The 24932-nt window shown below is 34.2% G+C and overlaps 1 protein-coding gene across 3 annotated transcripts in view; it reads right to left on the bottom strand.

Moving 5' to 3' along the window:
* The window catches only part of DMXL1 (Dmx like 1), a 134348-nt gene that overhangs the window by 11947 nt on the left and 97469 nt on the right, over positions 1-24932 (bottom strand). For all 3 annotated transcript variants that reach the window (XM_018050665.1, XM_018050666.1, XM_018050667.1), the window contains 7 exons: positions 23514-23600; positions 20130-20251; positions 19622-19763; positions 15193-15253; positions 11082-11209; positions 4598-4690; positions 2150-2241 (listed from right to left, as the gene is read on the bottom strand). In XM_018050665.1, the coding sequence (XP_017906154.1) occupies positions 2150-2241; positions 4598-4690; positions 11082-11209; positions 15193-15253; positions 19622-19763; positions 20130-20251; positions 23514-23600 (725 nt within the window). The remainder of the gene's footprint in view (positions 1-2149; positions 2242-4597; positions 4691-11081; positions 11210-15192; positions 15254-19621; positions 19764-20129; positions 20252-23513; positions 23601-24932) is intronic.

Raw genomic sequence — 24932 nt, 5'->3', positions numbered from 1 at the left:
TGAAAAGATGCTCAATATCACTAATGCAGATCAAAACAACAATGAGCAATCACCTCACACCTGTTAGAGGAGCTATCAAAAAGTCTTCAGTAAAAAAAATTTAGAGAGGGGATTCCTTGGTGGTCTAGTGGTTAGGAATCTGCCCACCAATGCAGAGGACTTGGGTTTGACTCCTGGTCCAGAAGGATCCCACATGCTCTGGGCCAACTAAGCCTGTGTGCCACAACTACTTACCCCACACACCTAGACACCATTTCTGCCACAAAGGAAACCACAGCAAAGAGAAGCTCACGCACTGCAACTAGGGAGCAGACCCTGCCCACTGCAACTAGAGAAAGCCTGTGCACAGTAACAAAGACCCAGCATAGTCCAAAAGTACATAAATCTAAAAAAAATTAGTTGGAGGATGAGGACGAAAGGGAACCCTTGTACTCTGTTGGTGAAAATGTACATTGGTACATCCACTATGGAAAACAGTATGGAGGTTCCTCAAAAAATTAAAAACAGAACTACCATATGATTCACCAATTTCACTCATGGATATATATCTTGAAAAAATGAAAATACTCTTTTGAAAAGATATATGCAGCCCAACTTTCACAGCAGCACTTTATAATAGCCAAGACATGGAAGCAACCCAAGGGCCCATCAACAGAACACTGGATTAAGAAGATATGAGACACACACACAATATTACTCAGCCATAAAAAAGAATGAAATACTGCCATTTGCAGCAATGTGGATGGACCTAGAGACTATTGTGCTCAGTGAAGTAAGTTAGACAGAAAAAGACAAATACTATATGATATCACAACATGCAATCTAAAAAATAATATAAATGACTATGTATACAAAACAGAAACAGACTCACAGATATAGAAAACAAACTTGTTACCAAAGAGGAGAAGATGGGGGAGTGACAAATTGGGAATATGGAATTAATAGATACAAACTGAAAAAAAAAAAGATACAAACTACCATATATATTATAAAATAGACAAGAAACAAGGATACACTGTATATAGAATAGGGAATTATAATAATTATCTTGTAAAAATCTATAGAGTATAATCTGCAAAAATACTGAATAATGATGCTATATACCTCTAACTAACATAATATTGTAAATCAAGTATACTTCAATTAAAAAAACAGTATGTCTCATTCTAGCTCATCTTAATCTCACTCACACAGAAAGTTCTTAAATTTATAAGGCACCAAATACAAGTAACCAATATACTTATGTATGATTAATTTTTAGACAAAAATTTTAAAAACTAATAGCTTCCAAAATGAAAAACTTCAGATTAACATGTAATTACAAGGAATACTACATGAAATCTGAATATAGAAACTATTTTTTGTATTCACTGATTTTCTAATCTAAATAGTTTGGCTGAAATAAAGAACAGGACACAAGGAATCTTGAGCAAAAAGAAAACTTATTCCTACTATGAAAGGGAATAGCTTCTACTCCATTCTGTGAGTTACAAAGGAGGCATAAATATATATAAGAATTTCTAAAATTCCCACTTTGAGTGCAAAGAGGCGCCTCAGGACAAATATAAAAAGCTCAGCAACTTCAGAAGGCCTTAATCTCAAACTCAGCTGTATGAGGGAAGTCAAAAGTGTGCATGGACATGGAGAAACGAGATTTTTTTTCCACACATTTAAGTGTTTCGGGGAGATGGGGACAGGGTGCCATACACAACTAACATGTCTTTTGGAATTTGTGTTCTGATTACGAAACTGATAATATTGGTCTCATAGGCTATGGCAAGGGTTTAACTAAACAGCGGGGCCAATAAATACTTTTTTTTTTTTTTGGCTCAAGCTTTCTTAACACATAGAAAATAATATGGAGAAAAACTCTTAGCAAAATCAAATTCTTTTCTCCTACACTGAAATGTTAACATTATTAATAGAATACCAAAAATCCAGAAGGAATGGATTTTGTTTTTAATGTCACCAGAATTTCCTTAGCTTTACAATTCAAACACAAAAGTGCTCTAAGAAACAAGTCTCTGTAATAAAAATATTTAAAGGTGTAAGTGTGAAAACATTATTGAGATATAAGGACATTAAGCAATTTAAAAATAAAGCTTAGCTACATACACCACAAATTTCAATTTCAGTTATAATCTCTTACCTATTGTCAGTTGAAAGACCAGCTGTAGCTATTAGAGAGGAAGAGCTAACGAAGACAAAATCATTGGCTGTTTTGTTATGACACTGCCAAGTCTGGAATGGTTATAAACAACAAACGTTATTGTTATCACAAACAACTTTATAAGCAGGTAGATGCATTAATCAAAAAGTGATCATGTAATTTGCGGCTCACTTAATCCCTGTGTTCTTTCCCCTATAAACTTCAGAAACGTTATAAGAGTAATACAGAGAACTCTCATATACCCCTCACCCCAGTTCACCAAGGTTCCCCATTTTGGCATATTTGTAAATTTGCCACTTCTCTCTCTCTTCTCCCCCCGCCTCCTCTCTCTCACACACACACACACACGCATACATACACTTTTCCTGAGCTACTTAAAGAAGATGCATACATTATGAGCCTTTACGAGGCCCTCTGCTTTTGTTCAACCAAAAGTTCAAGGGGAAACAAAAAGAGGTTAAGTTCAAATATTTTTCTTAGAAAACTTGTGAAAATGTTTGTCTTAGAAGACAAAAACTAGAATTTCAGATGATCTCAGACTGAATTATTTATTTTCAGAAATACACTTTTAAATATTTTTTTAAGTATGTTAAATAAAAACATAATACTAACAGTCAACAAATTAGAAAATTGACAATGTTTCTCAATATTCCATCAAATAATAACAAACTATTACGAGAGATTTTCAGTCAATCACAAACATTGCCAAGTTATTTCTATTTAGACATTTAATAAAAAATGAATTTTTAAAACATGTCAAAATCATCCCATGACAAAATTTTCCTTTCAGTCACTCCCCATTGCCCCCAAACACCACTGCAACTGGGCTAGATGATATGTCTTTAAAACAAAATTTACTTTAATCTCCAAAAGCAAATACTATTCATTTTTAAACTAATTTGTCTTTTTGGAAGTCAAAAAAATAAAAAGGTAGTCCCCTTAGGAACATAAACTTGTACAGTTCACCGCTGAACAACATGGTTTGAACTATACAGGTTTAAACTACATGGGTCCACTTATACAAAGATTTTTTTGTTTTTTTCAATAAATACATTCTAGAGTACTACATGATCCAAGGTTGGTTGAATCTACTGATGCAGGACCATGGATATGGAGGGCTGCCTGCAAAGTTATATTTAGATTTTCAACTTGAGGGGGGAGGGTGTCCAGTGCCCCTAATCCCTGTGTTGCTCAAAGGCCACCTGTACATTTAATCTGCTGGCTGAATGAAAATATGAGGAAAAATTAAATAGTTTCAAAGTACACTCACCAACACTCCCTTGCTTGCTTTCCCTTAGATTAGTACTTTCTTCTAGCATTTAACCTAGAGTGAACTACCAGAATCAACCCACATTCTTAATTTTTTTCTTGATAGATATTGCTTAGTCCTACAAAGGGCTTCACTGAAGAATCTATCAAATATAAATTCACAGTTCTATGAAGTTGTGGAAGGTTCATTACGTTTTTGTGGTCCTGAATAAAGATGTTATCAATTTTTTTTAAGAGATGGACAAGAAAATAGCACCAGCTATAGGATATCTTTTCTGCTTTGTTCATAAGGTATAAATTTACTGCAGAAAAACAACTAGATGCACTAGTCTGTTTATCATCCTTTTTAGGCATCACAGCCAACTGCAGTTTAGTAAGGCTAGAAAGGTACTTGAGTAACCTATGGTTGCATGGGTCTCCAGAGGTACCATGTTGGTTCTATACAGGCTTCTTTTCTTCTTTAAAAATATATCCCTTGACTAATTATTACATTTTAAATAAATTTTACTTCTTTGGTCTTTATCAAGTGACTGATCCACTACTCTTATTATTTATTTATATTTTCTGGTGAGTTTTTTTACTTTTCTTTTTTCTTTCAGTTTTGAGAAATGATTAACACGCAGCACTGTATAAGTTTAAGGAGTACAGCAAAATGTTCTGTCTCACAGACATCATGAAATGATTACCACAATACATTTAGCAATATCACCACCTCACATAGATATAAAAGAAAAATAAAAAATATTTTTCCTTTGATGAGAACTCAGAATTTACTCACTTAGCAACTTTCATATATAACATATTGACTGTGTTAATCATGTTGTACACTACATCCCTAGTGCTGGCTTATAACTCCAAGTTTGTACCTTTTGAACTGCCTCCATCTAACTTCCCCGCCTCTAGTAACCATATATCTGATTTCCCCTTGCCATGAGAACCAGGCACTTTATAGGTTTATTTTCCAAGTTACTGGAGACTAGAGATTTTTATACCTCACAGAGTAATTTTAACATAATACAGACAGAAACTTACAGTAGTATGACTGAATACATAGCACTAGATAGATTTTACATTTTTGTCTTTGATACTTAAGTATATATTCTTGATTTCTTTAAAATAAAAATTAAAAAAATTTAAAGGTAGGAAATCTTGGCTTACCAGGTACGGCTTAGGCATACTTCCAGTAACTGGACAACATTTCCAGTTTGTTTGATACAAACTTAAATATCCATCAGCGTCAACTATTCCAAACTTAAGAGAAAAAAATTTAGCATTTAGTACAAATAAAAGGTACATATTTACCTTTACCCTCACTGTAAATCTCGTATTGTAAATCTTAAACATCTGAGTCATAAATTGTTTGACTTCTCATTTCACCTATGCATGGATCTAGTCCAGATAAACATTTAGCTACTGCTTTAAAAAATTCCAGGGCAGAGAAAAGTAAACCAACATTAGACCCCCAATTTATTATACTAACCAATAGCCTAGTCTGTATATTCTCTGTAGGTACTCCAAAAATGGGATACTGGATTTACACATTAAGCCATGTGACAAAATTTTAGTATATATAAGATAAAACACAGTTCATTTTGAAAAAGATTCCCAGAGATATATAATAAGGAAAATGTGGTGAACAACAGTAGAAAGTAAAATGAAACAAAATTTATTATACTAAAAGAATTCTTGATGGAAACTCAGAGCATTTTGATTGGAAAGACGATAAAATAATCCAGTAAGGGAGTATAAGATACAGATCTTAAATGTCTAATTTCGACTCCTGCCTTCTCCCATCTACGGATGTAACAATCATTAATAATCCAATGTGTTTTCATTCAGATTTATTCTGCAAATATTCAAACACTCGTACATATAAGATTTTTTTAATGAAATTAAGATAATAATATACAGTTCTACAATTATATCTTTTACTTATTATAGCCATTTTTCCACATTGGTACATACAAATTTACCTCTTTATTGTGCTGTGTAGTATTGCACTGTATAGTTGTACTGTAATTTTTTTTAAGCTTTTCTCTATAAATTCCATTTTTTCCTATAATAAAAATGCTGCTTTGAACGTTCTTGCATATATACCTCTGAGTATTTATATAGGACAGATATCCAAAAAGAAAAAAAAAAATTGTCAAAGGGCACCATTTAAAATTGGTAGGTGAAGCCAAAATTAAATCCTAAGTGGCAATATCAATTTACACACCCATTTTCCCTTACACATTAGTTAACACTGCATACTACAAAATTTCAGTATTTGTCAATTAACAGAAAAGCCTCATTTTAATGTTCTTCAGTTATTAGTGAGGGTTATTGATCATGAATAGGGTTCTGTTTGTTTTTTGGTCAACTGTTCACATTCTTTGTTGTTTTCATCATCTTTTTACAAAACTGACTGACAGGGCTAACAGTAGGAATATTAACCCATTGTTTACTATATTTTTAACAGCTATTTTTCCAGGGTTTATCCTTTCTGTGGTTTATTCTGTTTTATGGAGTAAGTTTAGGTACATTTTTCAGAAAGTGTATATGGAATGTGCTAATTCTCTGCATACTTAAAAATGTGTCTATTTTGCCATTAATTTTGCATGAGTTTGGACAGACATTGGCCCCATTCCTTATCCATCAGAATTCTGTGAATACTGTTCTATTGTCTATTCGTAACCTCTATTTTCGGAGAAGGCAATGGCACCCCGCTCCAGTACCCTTGCCTGGAAAATCCCATGGACAGAGGAGCCTGGTAGGCTGCAGTCCACGGGGTCGCTAGGAGTCGGACACAACTTAAGCGACTTCACTTTCACTTTTCACTTTCATGCGTTGGAGAAGGAAATGGCAACCCATTCCAGTGTTCTTGCCTGGAAAATCCCAGGGACGGGGGAGCCTGGTGGGCTGCCGTCTATTGGGTCGCACAGAGTCGGACACGACTGAAGCGACTTAGCAGCAACAGGAGCAGCAACCTCTATTTTTAAGGAGGCAAATGTCATTATTTTAGATAGGAAGGTGGAGAGGTTGTAGGTAAACATCTTTACCCCTACTCCTTCTCATTACTTCTGGTCTAGTATTTGGTAGGCCCTTCTTTTTCTAAAAATCCATTTTTTGCTATGGGGAAATTTTTATTTTATTATTCCTTTTAATACAATGTTTCCTCTTTAAATCACTTTTCTTTTTATTCTTCTGCTATGTCTTTTAAAGGTCTTCTATGCATTTTCCTGGATCTTTGTCTCAATTTACTTCTTGGGTTTTTTCATGATGGGATAAATTCCTGATTTGTACTTCCCAGCCACAAATTTGATTTTCAAATACTTCCATTCTGCTATTCGGTCCTTGTAATCAGTAGTTCCTCTACTCTCCTAATTTTGGGGAATTGCATGTTTTTAATTTATAAAACTTCTTTATTATTCTACTGCCTTTGGTTCATAGAATCCTGTTCTTGTTTTACAGTGTAAGATCTTCCTGAATCTGAGGAATCATTCCTCACAGGTCATTTTTTCCCTGCTAAATGCTCCCTTTTATCTCCTAGTTTTTCTGCAATGTCCAATGACTTCTGACAAAATGATCAGCATTATTGTGAAGTAGCGTGAGTTACCTGTTACATTTACTCCAGCAGCCTTCCCTATTAAGGGAGATAGCATGCTAGGGTGTTATGCTTTTGGGTACCATCATGGCAAAGGTGAATTAACAGTAAGCTGACTGCCTGTTAAAGATACCTAGGCAGATAATAATGAAGAGTTTGTTGTGCCTTTAAAAAGCCTATATAGGAGAGTATTGTTGTGTTAGTCACTCAGGTGTGTCCCACTCTTTACAACCCCATGAAATTCTTTTGGCAAGAATACTGGAGTGGGTAGCCATTTCCTTCTCCAAGGGATCTTCCCCACGCAGGGATTGAATCCGGGTCAGTCAGAACGTTAAATACATAAAATAACTCTGTCAGGAATAAGACAAGGGTGCCCACTTTCACCGCTACTATTTAACATAGTTCTGGAAGTTTTGGCCACAGCAATCAGAGCAGAAAAAGAAATAAAAGGAATCCAAACTGGAAAAGAAGAAGTAAAACTCTCACTGTTTGCAGATGACATGATCCTCTACATAGAAAACCCTAAAGACTCCACCTAAAGACTCCACCAGGAAATTACTAGAGCTAATCAATGAATATAGTAAAGTTGCAGGATATAAAATCAACACACAGAAATCCCTTGCATTCCTATACACTAATAATGAGAAAGCAGAAAAAGAAATTAAGGAAACAATTCCATTCACCATTGCAACGAAAAGAATAAAATACTTAGGAATATATCGACCTAAAGAAACTAAAGACCTATATATAGAAAACTATAAAACAATGGTGAAAGAAATCAAAGAGGACACTAATAGATGGAGAAATACACCATGTTCATGGATCGGAAGAATAAACATAGTGAAAATGAATATACTACCCAAAGCAATTTACAAATTCAATGCAATCCCTATCAAGCTACCAGCGATATTTTTCACAGAACTAGAACAAATAATTTCAAGATTTGTATGGAAATACAAAAAACCTCGAATAGCCAAAGCAATCTTGAGAAAGAAGAATGGAACTGGGGGAATCAACTTGCCTGACTTCAGGCTCTACTACAAAGCCACAGTCATCAAGACAGTATAGTACTGGCGCAAAAATAGAAAGCCCAGAGATAAATCCACACACATATGGACACCTTATCTTTGACAAAGGAGGCAAGAATATACAATGGAGTAAAGACAATCTCTTTAACAAGTGGTGCTGGGAAAACTGGTCAACCACTTGTAAAAGAATGAAACTACATCACTTTCTAACACCGCACACAAAAATAAACTCAAAATGGATTAAAGATCTAAATGTAAGACCAGAAACTATAAAACTCCTAGAGAAGACCATAGGCAAAACACTCTCCAACATAAATCACAGCAGGATCCTCTATGATCCACCCCCCAGAATTCTGGAAATAAAAGCAAAAATAAACAAATGGGATCTAATTAAAATTAAAAGCTTCTATACAACAAAGGAAAATATAAGCAAGGTGAAAAGACAGCCTTCTGAATGGGAGAAAATAATAGCAAATGAAGCAACTGACAAACAACTAATCTCAAAAATATACATGCAACTTATGCAGCTCAATTCCAGAAAAATAAATGACCCAATCAAAAAATGGGCCAAAGAACTAAATAGACATTTCTCCAAAGAAGACATACGGATGGCTAACAAACACATGAAAAGATGCTCAACATCACTCATTATTAGAGAAATGCAAATCAAAACCACAATGAGGTACCACTTCACACCAGTCAGAATGTCTGCGATCCAAAAATCTGCAAGCAATAAATGCTGGAGAGGGTGTGGAGAAAAGGGAACCCTCCTACACTGTTGGTGGGAATGCAAACTAGTACAGCCACTATGGAGAACAGTGTGGAGATTCCTTAAAAAATTGCAAATCGAACTGCCTTATGACCCAGCAATCCCACTCCTGGGCATACACACCGAGGAAACCAGAATTGAAAGAGACACATGTACCCCAATGTTCATCGCAGCACTGTTTATAATAGCCAGGACATGGAAACAACCTAGATGTCCATCAGCAGATGAATGGATAAAAAGCTGTGGTACATGTACACAATGGAGTATTACTCAGCTGTTAAAAAGAATACAGTTGAATCAGGTCTGATGAGATGGATGAAACTGGAGCCGATTATACAGAGTGAAGTAAGCCAGAAAGAAAAACACCAATACAGTATACTAACACATATATATGGAATTTAAAAGATGGCAATGATGACCCTGTATGCAAGACAGCAAAAAAGACACAGATGTGTATAGCGGACTTTTGGACTCAGAGGGAGAGGGAGAGGGTGGGATGATTTGGGAGAATGGCATTGAAACATGTATACTATCATGTAAGAATCGAATCGCCAGTCTATGTCCGATGCAGGATACAGCATGCTTGGGGCTGGTGCACAGGGATGACCCAGAGAGATATTATGGGGAGGGAGGTGGGAGGGGGGTTCATGTTTGGGAACGCATGTACACCCGTGGTGGATTCATGTCAATGTATGGCAAAACCAATACAGTATTGTAAAGTAAAATAAAGTAAATTAAAAATAAATAAATAAATAAATATATCATGCCAAAAAAATAAAATAAATAAAATAAAATAAAATAACTCTATGAGTGTAGAAGGACTTGAATGCCACACTTAAGAGTATGGACTTTTAGATATAACGAGGAGACTGTGGGTTCTTGAAAAGGACAACATGATTTCATCTACAGTGTATATATATAATGCTGTTTTTTTTTTCCTTTTTTATCTTTTTTGGCCATGTTGCGAGGCTTGTGGGATCTTAGTTCCCTGACCAGGGATCGAACTCAGGCCCTAGCAGTGAAAGCACAGAGTCCTAACCACTGGACAGCTAGGGAACTCCCTATGCTATTTGTTACATAACTTTGTTGGCAATATGAAGGATGCATTAGAGAGATTAGTTAGTAACAATATAACATTGACACAATGGAAAAACATGAGTATATAAATGATATTCTTATATGCTCATGTTTTTAGATTAAAAGGTTTCTTGATTAAACTCCTTTAATTTCCCATTAAGGAGCAAAGAATGTTGCTAATTACTATTAAGAAATTATATGCTCTCAATTCTGTTTCATAAATACAGGAAAAAATTGTTGACTTTAGTGAAATGCTAAGAGCCATCTAATAAATGTTGTAGGCAAAAAGGTTGTAGCACACCATGATACAAGTAACATGTAAGGATGGTGGAAGGTTTGGAGGCTGACAGAAAATGAAAGGCAAGATGTCCTATCAGCAAGGGCCCATGTGAATGTTTTTAGTGCAGCATGGTCATAAAGACAAAAAGAAGGCTGATTTCCTCTTTAGTAGCTGTTTGAAGTGCTAGTAAGACAGGAGGGGCAGAGAGAGACAGTTTTAGGAAGGAAGATTACAGGAAGTGAAGACAGCAAGAGCCAGGTTGGCAAATTTTTGTTAAAAGGCCAATAGAATAAATATGGCTTGCCAGGTATAAAGTCTTTGTTCCCCTGAACTCTGTTGCTGAACTGAGAAAATAATCATGGAAAACAAATAATGAACTGGTTAGCTGTGTTCAAATATAACTTTATTTACAAAATACACCTATTCTAGGCCATAGTTTGCCAACATCCTGTTCTAGAGCAGGTGTTCCTCAGACTTTAACGTTTTGTACAAATCACAGGAGCATCTGGCTAAAAAACAGATGGTGATTTGATAGCTCTGGAGTCAATAATCTGCATTTCTAATAGGCTCTCAGATGTTGCCTACTACTTGGTACCTGACCATATTTTGAGTAGGTTCCAGAGGATAAAGAAAGCAGAAGTATTTAGAAGATGGTCCTATAATCATTTGGTCCTTAAGCATCACATAAAAGAATTTTGATGGACATATATATAATGTCTTTACAGCAAGAACCAAGTGAATTTAAATTCTGAAAGGAATTTCTTTGAAAAGAATTCATATAGATGGATTAATACTTCACCAGTAGATCAGTGAACTGTTCTTTTCAGAAGCCCAAATAAGAAATATTCATAAACCTTTAACAAAATCAAACCATTACCCCTATTTACACTTTTAAATATTACCTTATTTCCTTGATAGTTAAATCTCATTCTTGTAACTCTTGAATTGCCACCAGAGCGGAAACAGGTTATTTGTTGAGAATGGCCCCATTCGAACATTCTGACACTTCCATCTTGAGCTCCTGTCAGATCTGCATTATAAGAGGGAAAAAAAAACTACAAATTTATTTCAAGAATCTTTGGCAAATTTATTTTTTGATCCAATGTGAAAATATGGAAGAAATACCTAAGAAATGAGTCACAGTCAATTTAGATGAATTCACTTTTGTATGAAACTTCACTTGAATACTCTCAATCTTAAAAACAGATAATTGCATAAGGCTTTCATCTGAGAACATATCCTCACACAAAACAACAGAAGCAATTGAATCAGATCTCTATAAACTTTATTTTCTTTTGAAATTATCTCAATTGTGTTTTAATAACCTTTAATAGATAATGTTTATGATAAAGAGTTAGAGTCTTAGGATTATTTAACTTTGTATGGTGACAGATAGTAACTGGACTTATCATGGTGATCATTTTGCAATGTATAAAAGTACTGAATCACTGTTGTAAACCTGAGACAAACACAATATTTCAAATTAACTGTATTAAAAAGATGATCTTGGGATTACTAACAGTCAATTCTTATCAGTCATACTAATAATGTTTAAATATCTGCATTTTTCTCTGACAAAACGATTGGAGAAGATCTTGAAAGTCATGTTAAAAAATCAATCATTTCTAATAATTTTATTATGATTGATCTAATACTCAAATACAGTATCCATTTCACTAAGGAATATGAATAAACTAAATATTATTACTTCTTTGCTTTATCATTTATTAATTGTATGTTACTAGGAATCTTACATAATCCCCTTGCTCTATTTTCTTCTTGTAAAAGGTATATGAAAGTGAAAGTGTTAGTCACTCAGTTGAGTCCGACTCTTTGTGACCCCATGGAATGCAGCCCTCCACGCTCCTCTGTCCATGGGGATTCTCCAGGTGAGAATACTGGAGTGGGTTGCCATTTCCTTCTCCAGGGGAACTTTCTGATCCAGGAGTTAAACCTGGGTCTCCTGCATTACAGGCAGATTCTTTACCATCTGCGCCACCAGGGAAGCCAAAAAGGTATATAAGTCACTACTATAATGATATATAATGATATATTATAAATCATTATCATTATATTATATATCATTAATGATATATAAGTCACTGTACAGTTCTGAAAAGTAAATGAGATAATTTATATAAATCATTCAGAAATAAACCTAACATACAGGGCTAAACTGACATTAAGAATACGGTACAGAGGTAGTGAAAAATTATATTAATGTACATAAAGCATCTAGCACATTTCTAGTCATATATGAATTAACTTTCCTTCCTTCCTTTCCAAGTACTTAAAATAAAGGAACTTCAACTGTTTTGGTTATGTTTTAACATTGGGCTGGGATGCAAGAGTGGGTACAATTTCTTGTGACTAGCAATGTTAGTAGTAGGGCCACCTGATGTGAAGAGCTGACTCATTGGAAAAGACCTTGATGCTGGGAAAGAATGAAGGCAGGAGAAGGGGGTGAGGGCGACAGGATAAGTTGGTGGGGTGGCATCACCGACTCGATGGACACGAGTTTGAACAAACTCTAGGAAACAGTGAAGGACAGGGAAACCTGGTGTGCTGCAGTTCATGTGACTGCAGAGTCGGACATGACTTAGTGACTGAACAACAACAAGGGATGTAAACTGTATTCCCCTCCCCTCTATAGTTTTGTCTAGCTTAATCACAAACATAAATTGGACTAGATGCATTAACAAAAATCATTCAAATTTTTCTATTATTCATGGTTTTCATTTATTTGGAAAAATCCCTATTAGTAGCTAGATGAAAATGAAATACTCTCTTAAAACTTTATAAAGTTAAAAAAAACCAAAAGGTTCCTATAACCAAGTTGTCTGAGTAAATATCCCTCATTAGTAACCGGAGAGTGTTATGCTATATAGGTGTGGGAACAGTTAAATGCAAGCTTAAAAATTTTGACAAAATCATTATTTTTTTTTAATGGAACTTTCTTTTTAAGATTTACCTTTCTATTTCAACTCATCAGATTAACTTCTATAAAATTTTCCTTAAGTCCAAAAGTATTGGTTTATAATGACTAAGATCTTTTAAAAATCTGTTTCAAGGAAGAAAGGAACTGTTTTGAAGTATCAGCAATTCAGTCAAATTTTTTTAAAAACCTATTTCAGGGCTTCCCTGGTGGTTCAATGGCAAAGAATTCACCTGCTAATGCAGGAGACACGAGTTCAATCCCTGGTTCGGGAAGATCCCACACGCCATAAAGTACCTTAGCCCGTGCACCACAACTACCGAGCCTCTGCTCTAGAGCTGGGGAGCCACACCTACTGAGCCCATGCATCAAAACCACTGAAGTCCATGCTCCCTAGAGCTTGTGCTCCACAACAAGAGAAACCACTGCAATTAGAAGCCATACACTGCAATGGAAAAAGCTCAAGCAGCAACAAAGACACAGCATGACAAAAAAAAAACAAAAAACAAAAAATTTTTAAAACTAACTAACTAACTCATTTTTAAACTCCAGTTCATGAAAGGAGCCCACAGTTGAACTAAATTACTATCTGTGAGACTTATTCATGATATGAAACAATATACTGTAAAAAAATTTCAGTGACTAATTAGCATTTAATTTTTCAACTCTCTGTCAGCTACAGTGGTTCTCTGAATGGAGAAAGTACTTTTCCCAAGACAGAAGTTACATGATATTACCTAAGAACTATGAAAATAAGCCCATTAATTTTCTTTGAATCAAGGAATTATTTTATTTAAATCTATGGGCTTGAGGCAGAGCATATTTATAAACTAGTCAATTGTCATCACACATGCTTTAGGGCTGAGATATAATGAAATCCCTTCAATATTTCAGGAAACTTCTAAACCCTACTGCAAAGAGTAAGGATAGGTTTTAAGCAATGCCAAATTTTCCTGCTGTGGGATTCATATTATCTACACTTTATATATAAAACACCTTTAACTCCTTTCTCTCTAAACCATCTCATGATTGTTTTTAGTTCATGTTTTACATTAGACTTGCGGATAGAAAACATATACTTCTAGTATTGAATAAATTCAACATAGTGAAAAATCGACTAAAGTTTTCAGTATTATTTTATATCTCTAGCATAAGTAATAGAAGCTACCTATTCATCTTAAGTATATGGCTCTCTTGAACACTTTTATTAGACACTGGTATACAAATTTGATAACACATGCTTACAGCACTTGTGATCATTAAGTAAAAAGAACTTTGGTTTTGTCACTTGTATTTCATCAGAATATTTCTCATAAAAAAGGTGGTACAATTTTTAATAGGTTATTAAATTGGAGGGACATGAGTATCTTTTAATTAACATGCACTATTTTTACTATTTTTGTTACTGTGTGGTAGGACAACTTGATGAAGGGCACAACTTAAAAATCTTACTAAAAAAAACTTAAAATACTCACATGCCAATATGAATACTGATTCCAACCCAACAGTTAATTTTATGTTATATGTATTATTATTTCTGCTTCAATACTTCCAATAATTCCCCATTAATTAAGTTCTTTGTTAAAGGAAGAAAAACTTTTGAGATTCCTAGGAAGATTAACTGAAAATAAATATATCCTGCCTTGGACTGTATAACCACTATACTTACTATTAGTGTGTCTGATAAAAGATAAACTGACATATATTAAAAAAAAAAAAAACTGATTATGATGAGCCTCTAAATGATCAAGATATGGTTCTGGTCTATATAATAAAAGATGAGAGTGATCCAATTATTAAAACAGTAATTGTCAGCTATAATTTAACACTATGAAGAGTACAGAAATGCTCAAAAATAAAATGTGCTAAGAAATATGCAGCAAAATGCTAAAAATTTACACATTAGGTTAGTCTTTATTAATTCAGGAAAATTACTTTCTCTATTTTTACTCAATTTTGAGGTGATTTTACTTGCTAGCAAACATTCTCAACAACAACAAAATAAAAGTTGACTACTTTTGATTGATACTACAATTTTCCTTTAAATTCTTTACAATAATGGCTTATTATCAACTTACAGTAAGGAAGAGTTGGATGAGAAGTCATTCTTCTGACATTATTAATGGCTTTCTTAATCATCTGTTAACAAAGAAAAATCATTCATTTACACTTTTAATAAAAAGTAGCATTAAAATTTTATATTGTGACAGGAAATTCAAGTAACATTTATTTTTGTGTGATTCCATAACTATCATAATGGGTGCTAAAAATACTAAATATGATAACAGAAATAAAATTTTTAACAGCTCAGCTAACATTTTAAGTGTACATACATTTTCTGCATCATTGCCTAGGATCTAAGAACAAATTCACCTCAAGAATTTAGTCTTACCTCCTTTCTTGCCAATTCTTTTCTGATCCCATTAAATTTATTGGAATAATCCTGAATAGGATAAGGTTAAAAAGACAGGCAGAAGCATGTGAAAAAAAAAAAGAGGTAAACAGAAAACTGTATAAATTTTTAACTGATAGTTTGGAACTATTTATTTATCCATTTTAAAATTATGCTTTGAATGGTTTAAGTAGCCTGTCAAACAAGAGTAAACTAAGTACTTGAAACTAAAGGGATAATTTTAATTTACAGGATATATCCTACTTATAGACTATAACTAAAGTTATAGATTATCCTAAGTGTGTATCACCAGTCTCATGCACATTTTTTCGTTGTGATTGTTCTTTTGGATTTTAAATTGTTTAATTAGGCCAAAGCCATAAGTAAAGTGGGGATATAATAGGGAAGGATGGAACTAGGTCAGCAGAATCAGGGAGGAACAGAAACACTGAAAGACATGTTTGATACAGCTATACTCCAAAAGAGCAGAAACTGGTCCTAACTAGTATTCCTTTTCGTTAGTATGCATAATTTAATAAAATAATAGGACTAGAAAATATCTGATCAAATTCCCTACCCACAAAAACTGAAAGCCTGCTGAATGTTATTTCTGTTTAGTAAACATCATTTTTAAACCTCTAGTCTCAATTAAAAAAAACAGCCTGAGGATTCTTGATTTTTCTTTCAACTACTTTTTTTCCTAATAAGAGTATCAAAGAAAGGAAAATCATGAATAAAAAATACAAAGAGTTAAGTTTCTGAAAGCATATGCAGACTAGTACAAGGGAAAAGAAATCACTGATTATTTTAGTAGATCTATATAAAAGGAACCACCTTATTATACTGGTGTCTTTTTCCTGAGGCTGGAGTGGGGTAATCCCAATACTTATGTTTGCAAACCACAATGACACCACCTAAAAAGATGTTCTAACATTTAAATAGGAAGAAAATTCAGTCCTAAGAAGAATGACAAAGGTAAATTTCCACATAAAAATGCTCTGGAGAATAAGCAAATATTTTCTGAGCATTGACTAAAGGTTAAGCACATTCTACTTAGAGATCACCAGTGTGTATAAAGTAGACACGTAATAAACTCTCAAAGAGCTTACATTCAGAAGGGTATAAAAAAAATACAACCAAATAATAATAGATAATTTATAAATTGATAAAAGCTATAGAGATGATAAAATGGGATAATATGACTATCAAATGAGAAAACAGGATAACTGGGAGTAGAGGAGGCAGGAGCAGATACCTTTGCTAGGGAAACAAGAGAAATCTCTGGGAATCTGAGTTGAGATTTGAATGGTAAACAGCAAGTATTCTGAGTAGAAACCAAGGCAGAGGCTCTAAGTCTGATGTGTTCAAGTGGTAGAAAGAAGGTCACTGCAACTAGAGAGCAAAGAGAATCCAGTGGGGAAAAAAGGGAGATGCTACTGCAGAGGCTGGCTGAGTTTAAGTCACACAGGGCCTTAGAAGCCATGTGAAGGACGTGTTTTAAAGCAGTACTGGGAAATCTTAGTTTTAAGCATGGGAGTGATAACCTGAGTGATGTTTTAGAAAAGAGAAACTCTGCCTGCTGTGTAACAGACACAGGGAGCAGTTGTAGAAGCAGAGACCAGAAAGAAAACTGTTTCAGGAAGAATTGTATTATATTCTCTGAAAATAGAGCTGGAAAAAATGCTTATGATTTCTTTTAATATATTTTGTATATTCTAAGTTCTCCAAAATATACAAGCAACTTATACAGCTCAATTCCAGAAAAATAAATGACCCAATCAAAAAATGGGCCAAAGAACTAAATAGACATTTCTCCAAAGAAGACATACGGATGGCTAACAAACACATGAAAAGATGCTCAACATCACTCATTATTAGAGAAATGCAAATCAAAACCACAATGAGGTACCACTTCACACCAGTCAGAATGTCTGCGATCCAAAAATCTGCAAGCAATAAATGCTGGAGAGGGTGTGGAGAAAAGGGAACCCTCCTACACTGTTGGTGGGAATGCAAACTAGTACAGCCACTATGGAGAACAGTGTGGAGATTCCTTAAAAAATTGCAAATCGAACTACCTTATGACCCAGCAATCCCAATGCTGGGCATACACACCGAGGAAACCAGAATTGAAAGAGACACATGTACCCCAATGTTCATCGCAGCACTGTTTATAATAGCCAGGACATGGAAACAACCTAGATGTCCATCAGCAGATGAATGGATAAGAAAGCTGTGGTACATATACACAATGGAGTATTACTCAGCCATTAAAAAGAATTCATTTGAATCAGTTCTGATGAGATGGATGAAACTGGAGCCAATTATACAGAGTGAAGTAAGCCAGAAAGAAAAACACCAATACAGTATACTAACACATATATATGGAATTTAGAAAGATGGCAATGACGACCCTGTATGCAAGACAGGAAAAAAGACACAGATGTGTATAACGGACTTTTGGACTCAGAGGGAGAGGGAGAGGGTGGGATGATTTGGGAGAATGGCATTGAAACATGTATACTATCATGTAAGAATTGAATCGCCAGTCTATGTCTGACGCAGGATACAGCATGCTTGGGGCTGGTGCATGGGGATGACCCAGAGAGATGTTATGGGGAGGGAGGTGGGAGGGGGGTTCATGTTTGGGAACGCATGTAAGAATTAAAGATTTTAAAATTTTAAAAATAAAAAAAACAAAAAAGATAACATCGTTAAGTTTTACAAGTGAATTTTAATGTATCTGTCCAATGGAAAAAATTAACTATTAATGACCAAGTCTTTTCTTCTGAATAATCACTAGATTGTTTTTCATATTCTTCAATTCAATACTTAAAACAGTCCTCCATGAAATCAATGAGTGAAGAGGAATGGAGGGCTTTAACAGAAGCTCTACCACAAATTGGAGACAGTGACCTGAGTTAAATTCTTTGACCTTTCTCGATCTCAAGCTTCATCTAAAGAATGGTTAAGTGGAGTAATGTAACAGCTACAACAGATATCTCAAACAATACTAAGGTTATATGATTGGTAAAGGAACTGCATTAAGTATAAAATATTATCAGGTATTATTAAAGATAATCAAGCTTTATTTAAAGAATTATCTTCACTAATTAGTCAAAAAATTGGCAGGGGGTGCAAAGACAGAATTCTACAGGACTTAAGAAACTGTGGGGAAAAAAAAACACCTACCACCTAGCAAGTCATTGAAAAATTGCTGGTGCTGGGTTTCTTTGGTTCTGTGTATCGATTTCTGTACTCATGTAGATACAGCTATGGATTATATCCTAGGTAATCAGGGTACAGTTCTGTGGATATCGTCATTCATACTACAATATCACCATTTAAAAACAAAGTAAAAGGGTACCCTTTGGTTTCCACTTCCACATCATCATACTTTTTCAGTTCATCTGCATATTATATTTTGCTTAAATTAAAAAAAAATTTGTATCATTTTTATTTTTCATGAAAAGAAAAATATATTTGTCTCAGCATCAACTAAGAGTTGTTAGTTGATAACCATTTAAAAATATTATCTAGGCTAGGATTTGGAAAATCTTTTTTGAAAAGAATTAGATAAATAAATGTTTGGTGCTTTATGGGCATATAGTCTCTGTCTCAGAATCTCAATTTTACCATTGTAATGTGAAAGCATCCATAAACGAAATACTAAAAAAATGTGTGGCCATGTTCTAATAAAACTTTATTTATACACAATAAAATCTAAATTTCATATAATTTTCATGTGTCACAAAATACCATACTTATTTTGATTTTTTTTAATGGCTTAAAAATATAAATTCTTAGCATGTTGACACAAAAACAGGTGGTAGGCAGGATCTGACCCACAGCATGTGGTTTGCTGAGGTCTAATTTGGAACAGTAAGTTTCAAATAATTATTACTTAAAATACATCTCTTTGTATTTTCATTTATTTAAAATAATTTTTGTTATCAAATGAAAACCTATTATTCTTCAAATAAAAAAATCAGAACTTCCAAAAAGTATGACTTACTAAAAAAATTAAATTTTTAAAAAACATTTACATCCTTTATCTTATTAATTTAGAGGGAAAAAGCAGACATTTATACACAAACATTTTTAACTTTACATACCACAGATGCTCCTCTGCCAGTCTGTGTACTACCAAGCCATGGCATGTTAATTGGAGTACCAGGATTGCTATGTGTATATGGGGTTGTACCTTGCACAGCTGTTAAATCATCACGAGCATGTATAACCAAGAAATCTTCTGATCTACAAAGGAATGTCAGCCAGAATAAATCAACGAAGAAAGGTCTTCATTTCTTGTTATACCTGAAAGCTCTAACATATGACTTTGCATTTCTCTTTAAAATTAATTTTCTTCAGCTCAACTCCTAACTCACAGCCAATAATTCCATGCATGAACAATGTCAGATCCCTTCTCTTATTCCCTTCCAACCCTCAACCCACTTTTTTAAAGTTCAAGCCATCCCACTTCTTTATTCTTTAGCATATCAACTTCCATTTTGCTTACAATCTAGGAATATTCCTTTAAAAAAAAAACTTGAAAGGTACAGTTCTGTGGATATCATCATTCATACTACAATATCACCATTTAAAAACAAAGTAAAAGGGTACCCTTTGGTTTCCACTTCTACATCATCATCTACCCAAGTATAGATCTGTGTAGCCAGAATTCCAGAAACATCTAGTTCTTGAACATCATGGCTCGAAGCAATTGCTATGCAATTTCTATTCGCCTGAAAAATAAATCATATAATAATTTTTAAATAAAGAAAGCATAGTGTATATATGGGCTACTTTTGAAAATGGAGACTACAAAACAGCCTCTAGAAATGATAACTTAAGGTATAGATAAATATTATTTTCACAAATAAATATTTTAATAATTAAACTTTGAGATAACCATCAGGATGAACTTGGAGATATGTTTATATTTTGAGACTTTCACAGCGCTCAACAGAAGGCAGCTACAAACGGAAATGCAAGTGCCACGTCATTTCTTCTGCCAGTAGCACTCTCTCTAGTCTACTAGAATGGTACTATCTCCCTAAAATTTGCACAGTTCAGAAATGTGAAGTGAGATATTGAAAAATATAAGAGCCCTGGAAGGTAAACAAAGGCAAGGGAGATAAGAACTTCAAACTGAAGAAATAACGGTGAATTATTCAAATAAGATGGTATTTCTTTCTCCTAAAGCCTTTCAATCCTAGGCAAGACAAACAGAATTTGGGAAGGGGTCTCGTGTCTCAGTTAGTAAAGAATCCGCCTGCAGTGTGGGAGACGTGAGTTCAGTCCCTGGATGGGAAGATTCCCTGGAGAAGGGAAAAGCTATCCACTCCAGTATTTCGGCCTGGACAATTCTGTGGGCTGTATAGTCCATGGGATCGCAAAGAGTCGGACACGACTGAGCGACTTTCACTTTTTTAGGGCTTCCCTGGTGGCTCAGAGGTTAAAGCGTCTGCCTGCAATGCGGGAGACCTGAATTTGATCCCTGGGTTGGGAAAATTCCCTGGAGAAGGAAATGGCAATCCACTCCAGTATTCTTGCCTGGAGAATCGCATGGACGGAGGAGCCTGGTGAGCCACAGTCCACGGGGTCACAAAGAGTCGGACATGACTGAGCGACTTCACTTACTTCACTCACCAAGAAAAGGTGATGAAGTAAGTATTTCAGAAAAAAATCATCAGTGAAAAGTTGGTCAGATTAAATGATAGAAAACTTTCAACATCTACAAATTTAAAACGTGTATCTTTAAAGGAAAAAAGGAAGATTATTGATAGCAAAGAGAAAACAGGACTAATATTTCAATTATGCAAAATTCTAATACAAACTGAGACTGAAAAAACTGAGACTCCAGAGATATGTGGAAAAAAGGAAATTAACTACACTGCTGGAAGGTAATTCTCCATGTGACTCTCTACTTCTGTGTGTCTTGTGAGTTAGTCAATGACTGCCTTTGTTTCACAGTATTATTATCAGGATGCCTATATAGCTATAGTCTCTCCCTCCAGATCAAAAGGCAGATATGCTTACTGTCCATTAGAAAAGATTTGGGTTCCCTGAACTCACTGTTCTCCGCCTGTAATGCAACACACTTTGTTTAGGTATCATCTAGCCCTCTTGCTGTCACTAGGAATTGCACCTTAGGGAACCAGAGCAAAAATGCTAATGTTCTAGCTTTTGCTTTTGCTGTTAGTAATAAACTATACTTTGTCTCTGGTCCTGGAGTCTTGTGTCTTCTAACAGTATCCATTAAATTGTAAAAGCTAACTTGTTAGATTGAATGCAGGGGAGTATCTCAGATCCTTCACAGTGCTTGACAGATAATCCACAACTACACAAATGAGGAAAAGTTCAATGTTATCACCATTTTTAATTACTGCAATTTAAAGCGAAAGATATTATTTACCTACAAATTTAGCAAAGATGTAAAAATTTAACAAAATAACTGGAGAAATAAAAATTAAACAAGTACACTCTTAAAAAGTCAACAGAAGACTCTGTATTATTATCATGAGGATGACTGTTCAACTAGTTATATAAATTCAAATAAGAGAAAAAAGCTAGTTTGTTTTATAACACAAAATATTAAAATCTTATTTTCTTCAGGAGAAGGAAGGTACTAGTTGTGTATAGATAATAATTTTGAATTTGTATTTCACATGTATGTATCATATTATATATTAGCACATCATGAGAACTGCCTGGCTAAGGGGCTAATTCCAAACTTGCCTGCTATGAACAGAACTAGTCATTAATCAGGAGTGTCTATGAGGAAATGAGACAAGGAACCTAGGAAAAGATGAGGAAAGAATGACAAAGGCACTATCTAGATGAAATCAAAGACAAGACAGACAAGCATAGGACAATGAAGAACCAGTTGGTGAATGGTTATTGAATGGGTAATGCCATAGGATATGATCTAAATATTTTAAAGTTATGAATACATGAAAAAGTGTGTATGTGTGTATGTGTGTGTGTGTATATATATATATATATATATATATATATATATCTCAAAGGCAGGAGAAGAAAGGGACAACAGAGGATGAGATGATTAGATGGCATCACTGACTCAATGGACCTGAGTTTGAGTAAACTCTGGGACTTGGTGATGGACAGGGAGGCCTGGAGTGCTGCAATCCATGGGGTCGCAAAGAGTCAGACATGACTGAGCGGCTGAACTGAACTGATATATATACACACACATATCTAGATATATATCTCCTTTAGGTTATTGGTAGTAAAAGGAAATGAGTAACTAGAAGTTTTCATACATTTTTTAGTAAGGCAGTTAGGCAAGAAAGGAGGAGAAAGTGCTAAGACAAATTTCAACCATGGACCACTGTACCTAAGGCTACCTCTTCTGTAAGCAGCTTATAGACACCTCTATGGAGGATGCTGAGTAGAAGGGTAAGGGATACAAAGCAAACACTCTAGTTGGGCAGCTATTATAGCTAAAAGTTAAAGAGGAAGACTTTCTGTGAGTCACATTTAAGCTTAATTTTGATCTAAGAATCACATTCAACATATTCATATAAGAAAGACAGAAAACATTTTCTTTGGATTAATTGGATGTGTTGTATAAACTGTAAAGGCAGGGGACGTCCCTGGTGGTCCAGTGGTTAAGACGCCATCCTTCCACTGCAGGGGGTGTGAATTCGATCCCTAAACAGGGAACTAAGATCCCACATGCCCTGCTGCATGGCCAAAAAATAAAAATAAAACACAATAATTCTCAAGACAACTGCATATATAAATATTTGAGACTTCCCTCTGTTTAGTAATAAAGTATTTTTATCTGCTATATATCCAAAGTCAAATAAATTATCAAGCAATATAATCATCTTATATAATAAAGAATTTACTCAGATTGCAATTTAGGGAGTAGAAAAATAGCTTTGAGAAAGGGAAACAATACTAGTAAATAAACTGACAGAATAGGAGACATTCTCCAACTATGAATACTTAATTAAAGAAAAAAGTCGATGTACTTACTTTGTTAACAGCAAAGGCAGTAATGATATCAGATTCCTTATGAATAATTCTTGCTTTACCTCCAGGATATCCCAAATCTGCTTCTATCTACATGGAGGGAAGAAAGGTACAAACATACAGCAATGTTAGTAATAGGAAAAAGAAATATGCTGGTCTTTCATTTAATACCTGCATAAATTAAGATGCTTTTTAGATAATTCAAATCCAAAGGTACTAATTTACATGCTAATTATTTCTGAAACAAAATTTGGTAAGAGGAAATGACATCTTTACAAATTTGCTTTTTCACATATAAAAACATAATTGATAACTCCATTAACTGCTTATATTCTTAAGGTGCAATAAGATAATTTAAGGCATTCTAATTATTAAAGTAAAATAAATTTACCACACTTCTTGAGTTTATAATCTTTTGATAATATTTAAAAAATATAGAAAAGCCAGAAGATAAATATTTTAGGTTTTGCAGACCAATAGAGTCATGCTGCATATTCTTTTAAAAAACCTTTCAAAAATATAAAAACCATTCTTAGTTCATGATCTACAGAAGAACAAGCAGGACACAGCCAGCTGAATATATTTTACAGACTCCGTATAAAATAACTTTCTAGTTATAAAATAAACCTGAAATCCTGAAAAGCATAATATTTTACCCAAGTCAGTAACCATTTTAATAGCTGAATAGGCCATAATTCAATATACGTTAGATAAGGGAAACGTATTTGACCTTTTGCTTATACCATAGAAGGCAAATACTTCTTTCAACTTAGAAGAGAGTACTGTATAAAATTAAAATTTACTAAAATAATCAGAGGTAAAATGAAGAGGCAATTGTTAAGAGTCAGAGATGTTACTCAATGCATTATGATTAATCTTATTCTCCCTAACCTTCAATCGTTAAAATGAATTATTATAAAATGTTTTAGAACTCATCATGAAATACAGAAGTTATTAATTTGAAATTAGAAAACAAATTTACTTCCTGGAAAATTTAAATAAAATATCACCAATCCCCATCCACTGTTTGACCACAGAACTGAGTAGGGTTAGCAGTATTTTTAAAAATGGCAACTAAGATGATAGTTCATTTACAAAGTTGAAAGAGACTTATGATTAAACCAAAATAACCATATGCAATCAAAACTCACAGTCACTGGATGAAAAATATCAAATATAATCTTAAATGCAACTTGCTAACAAATAATTTAAAAATTCACTGCTCATACAAACATTTTGGTTGATTTGAAGGTCAACTTCTTTTCTAAATAAAGTCTTACCTGTCTGAGGCTCATCGTCCATAACAATGTCTAAGTCAAATTTTGTAATCCCATGACTAAAATTCCAAATTAACCACCTATTTGCCTGGTATCTAAAGCACACTAAGTGTTTACTATTGGATTTTTAAAGAAATTAGATATA

Source organism: Capra hircus, chromosome 7 (genome assembly GCF_001704415.2).
Source record: "Capra hircus breed San Clemente chromosome 7, ASM170441v1, whole genome shotgun sequence".
In the NCBI taxonomy this organism is placed as follows: Eukaryota; Metazoa; Chordata; class Mammalia; order Artiodactyla; family Bovidae; genus Capra; species Capra hircus.
Note: the sequence above shows the minus strand (reverse complement) of the source record. Positions and strands in the feature narration are given on the sequence as shown.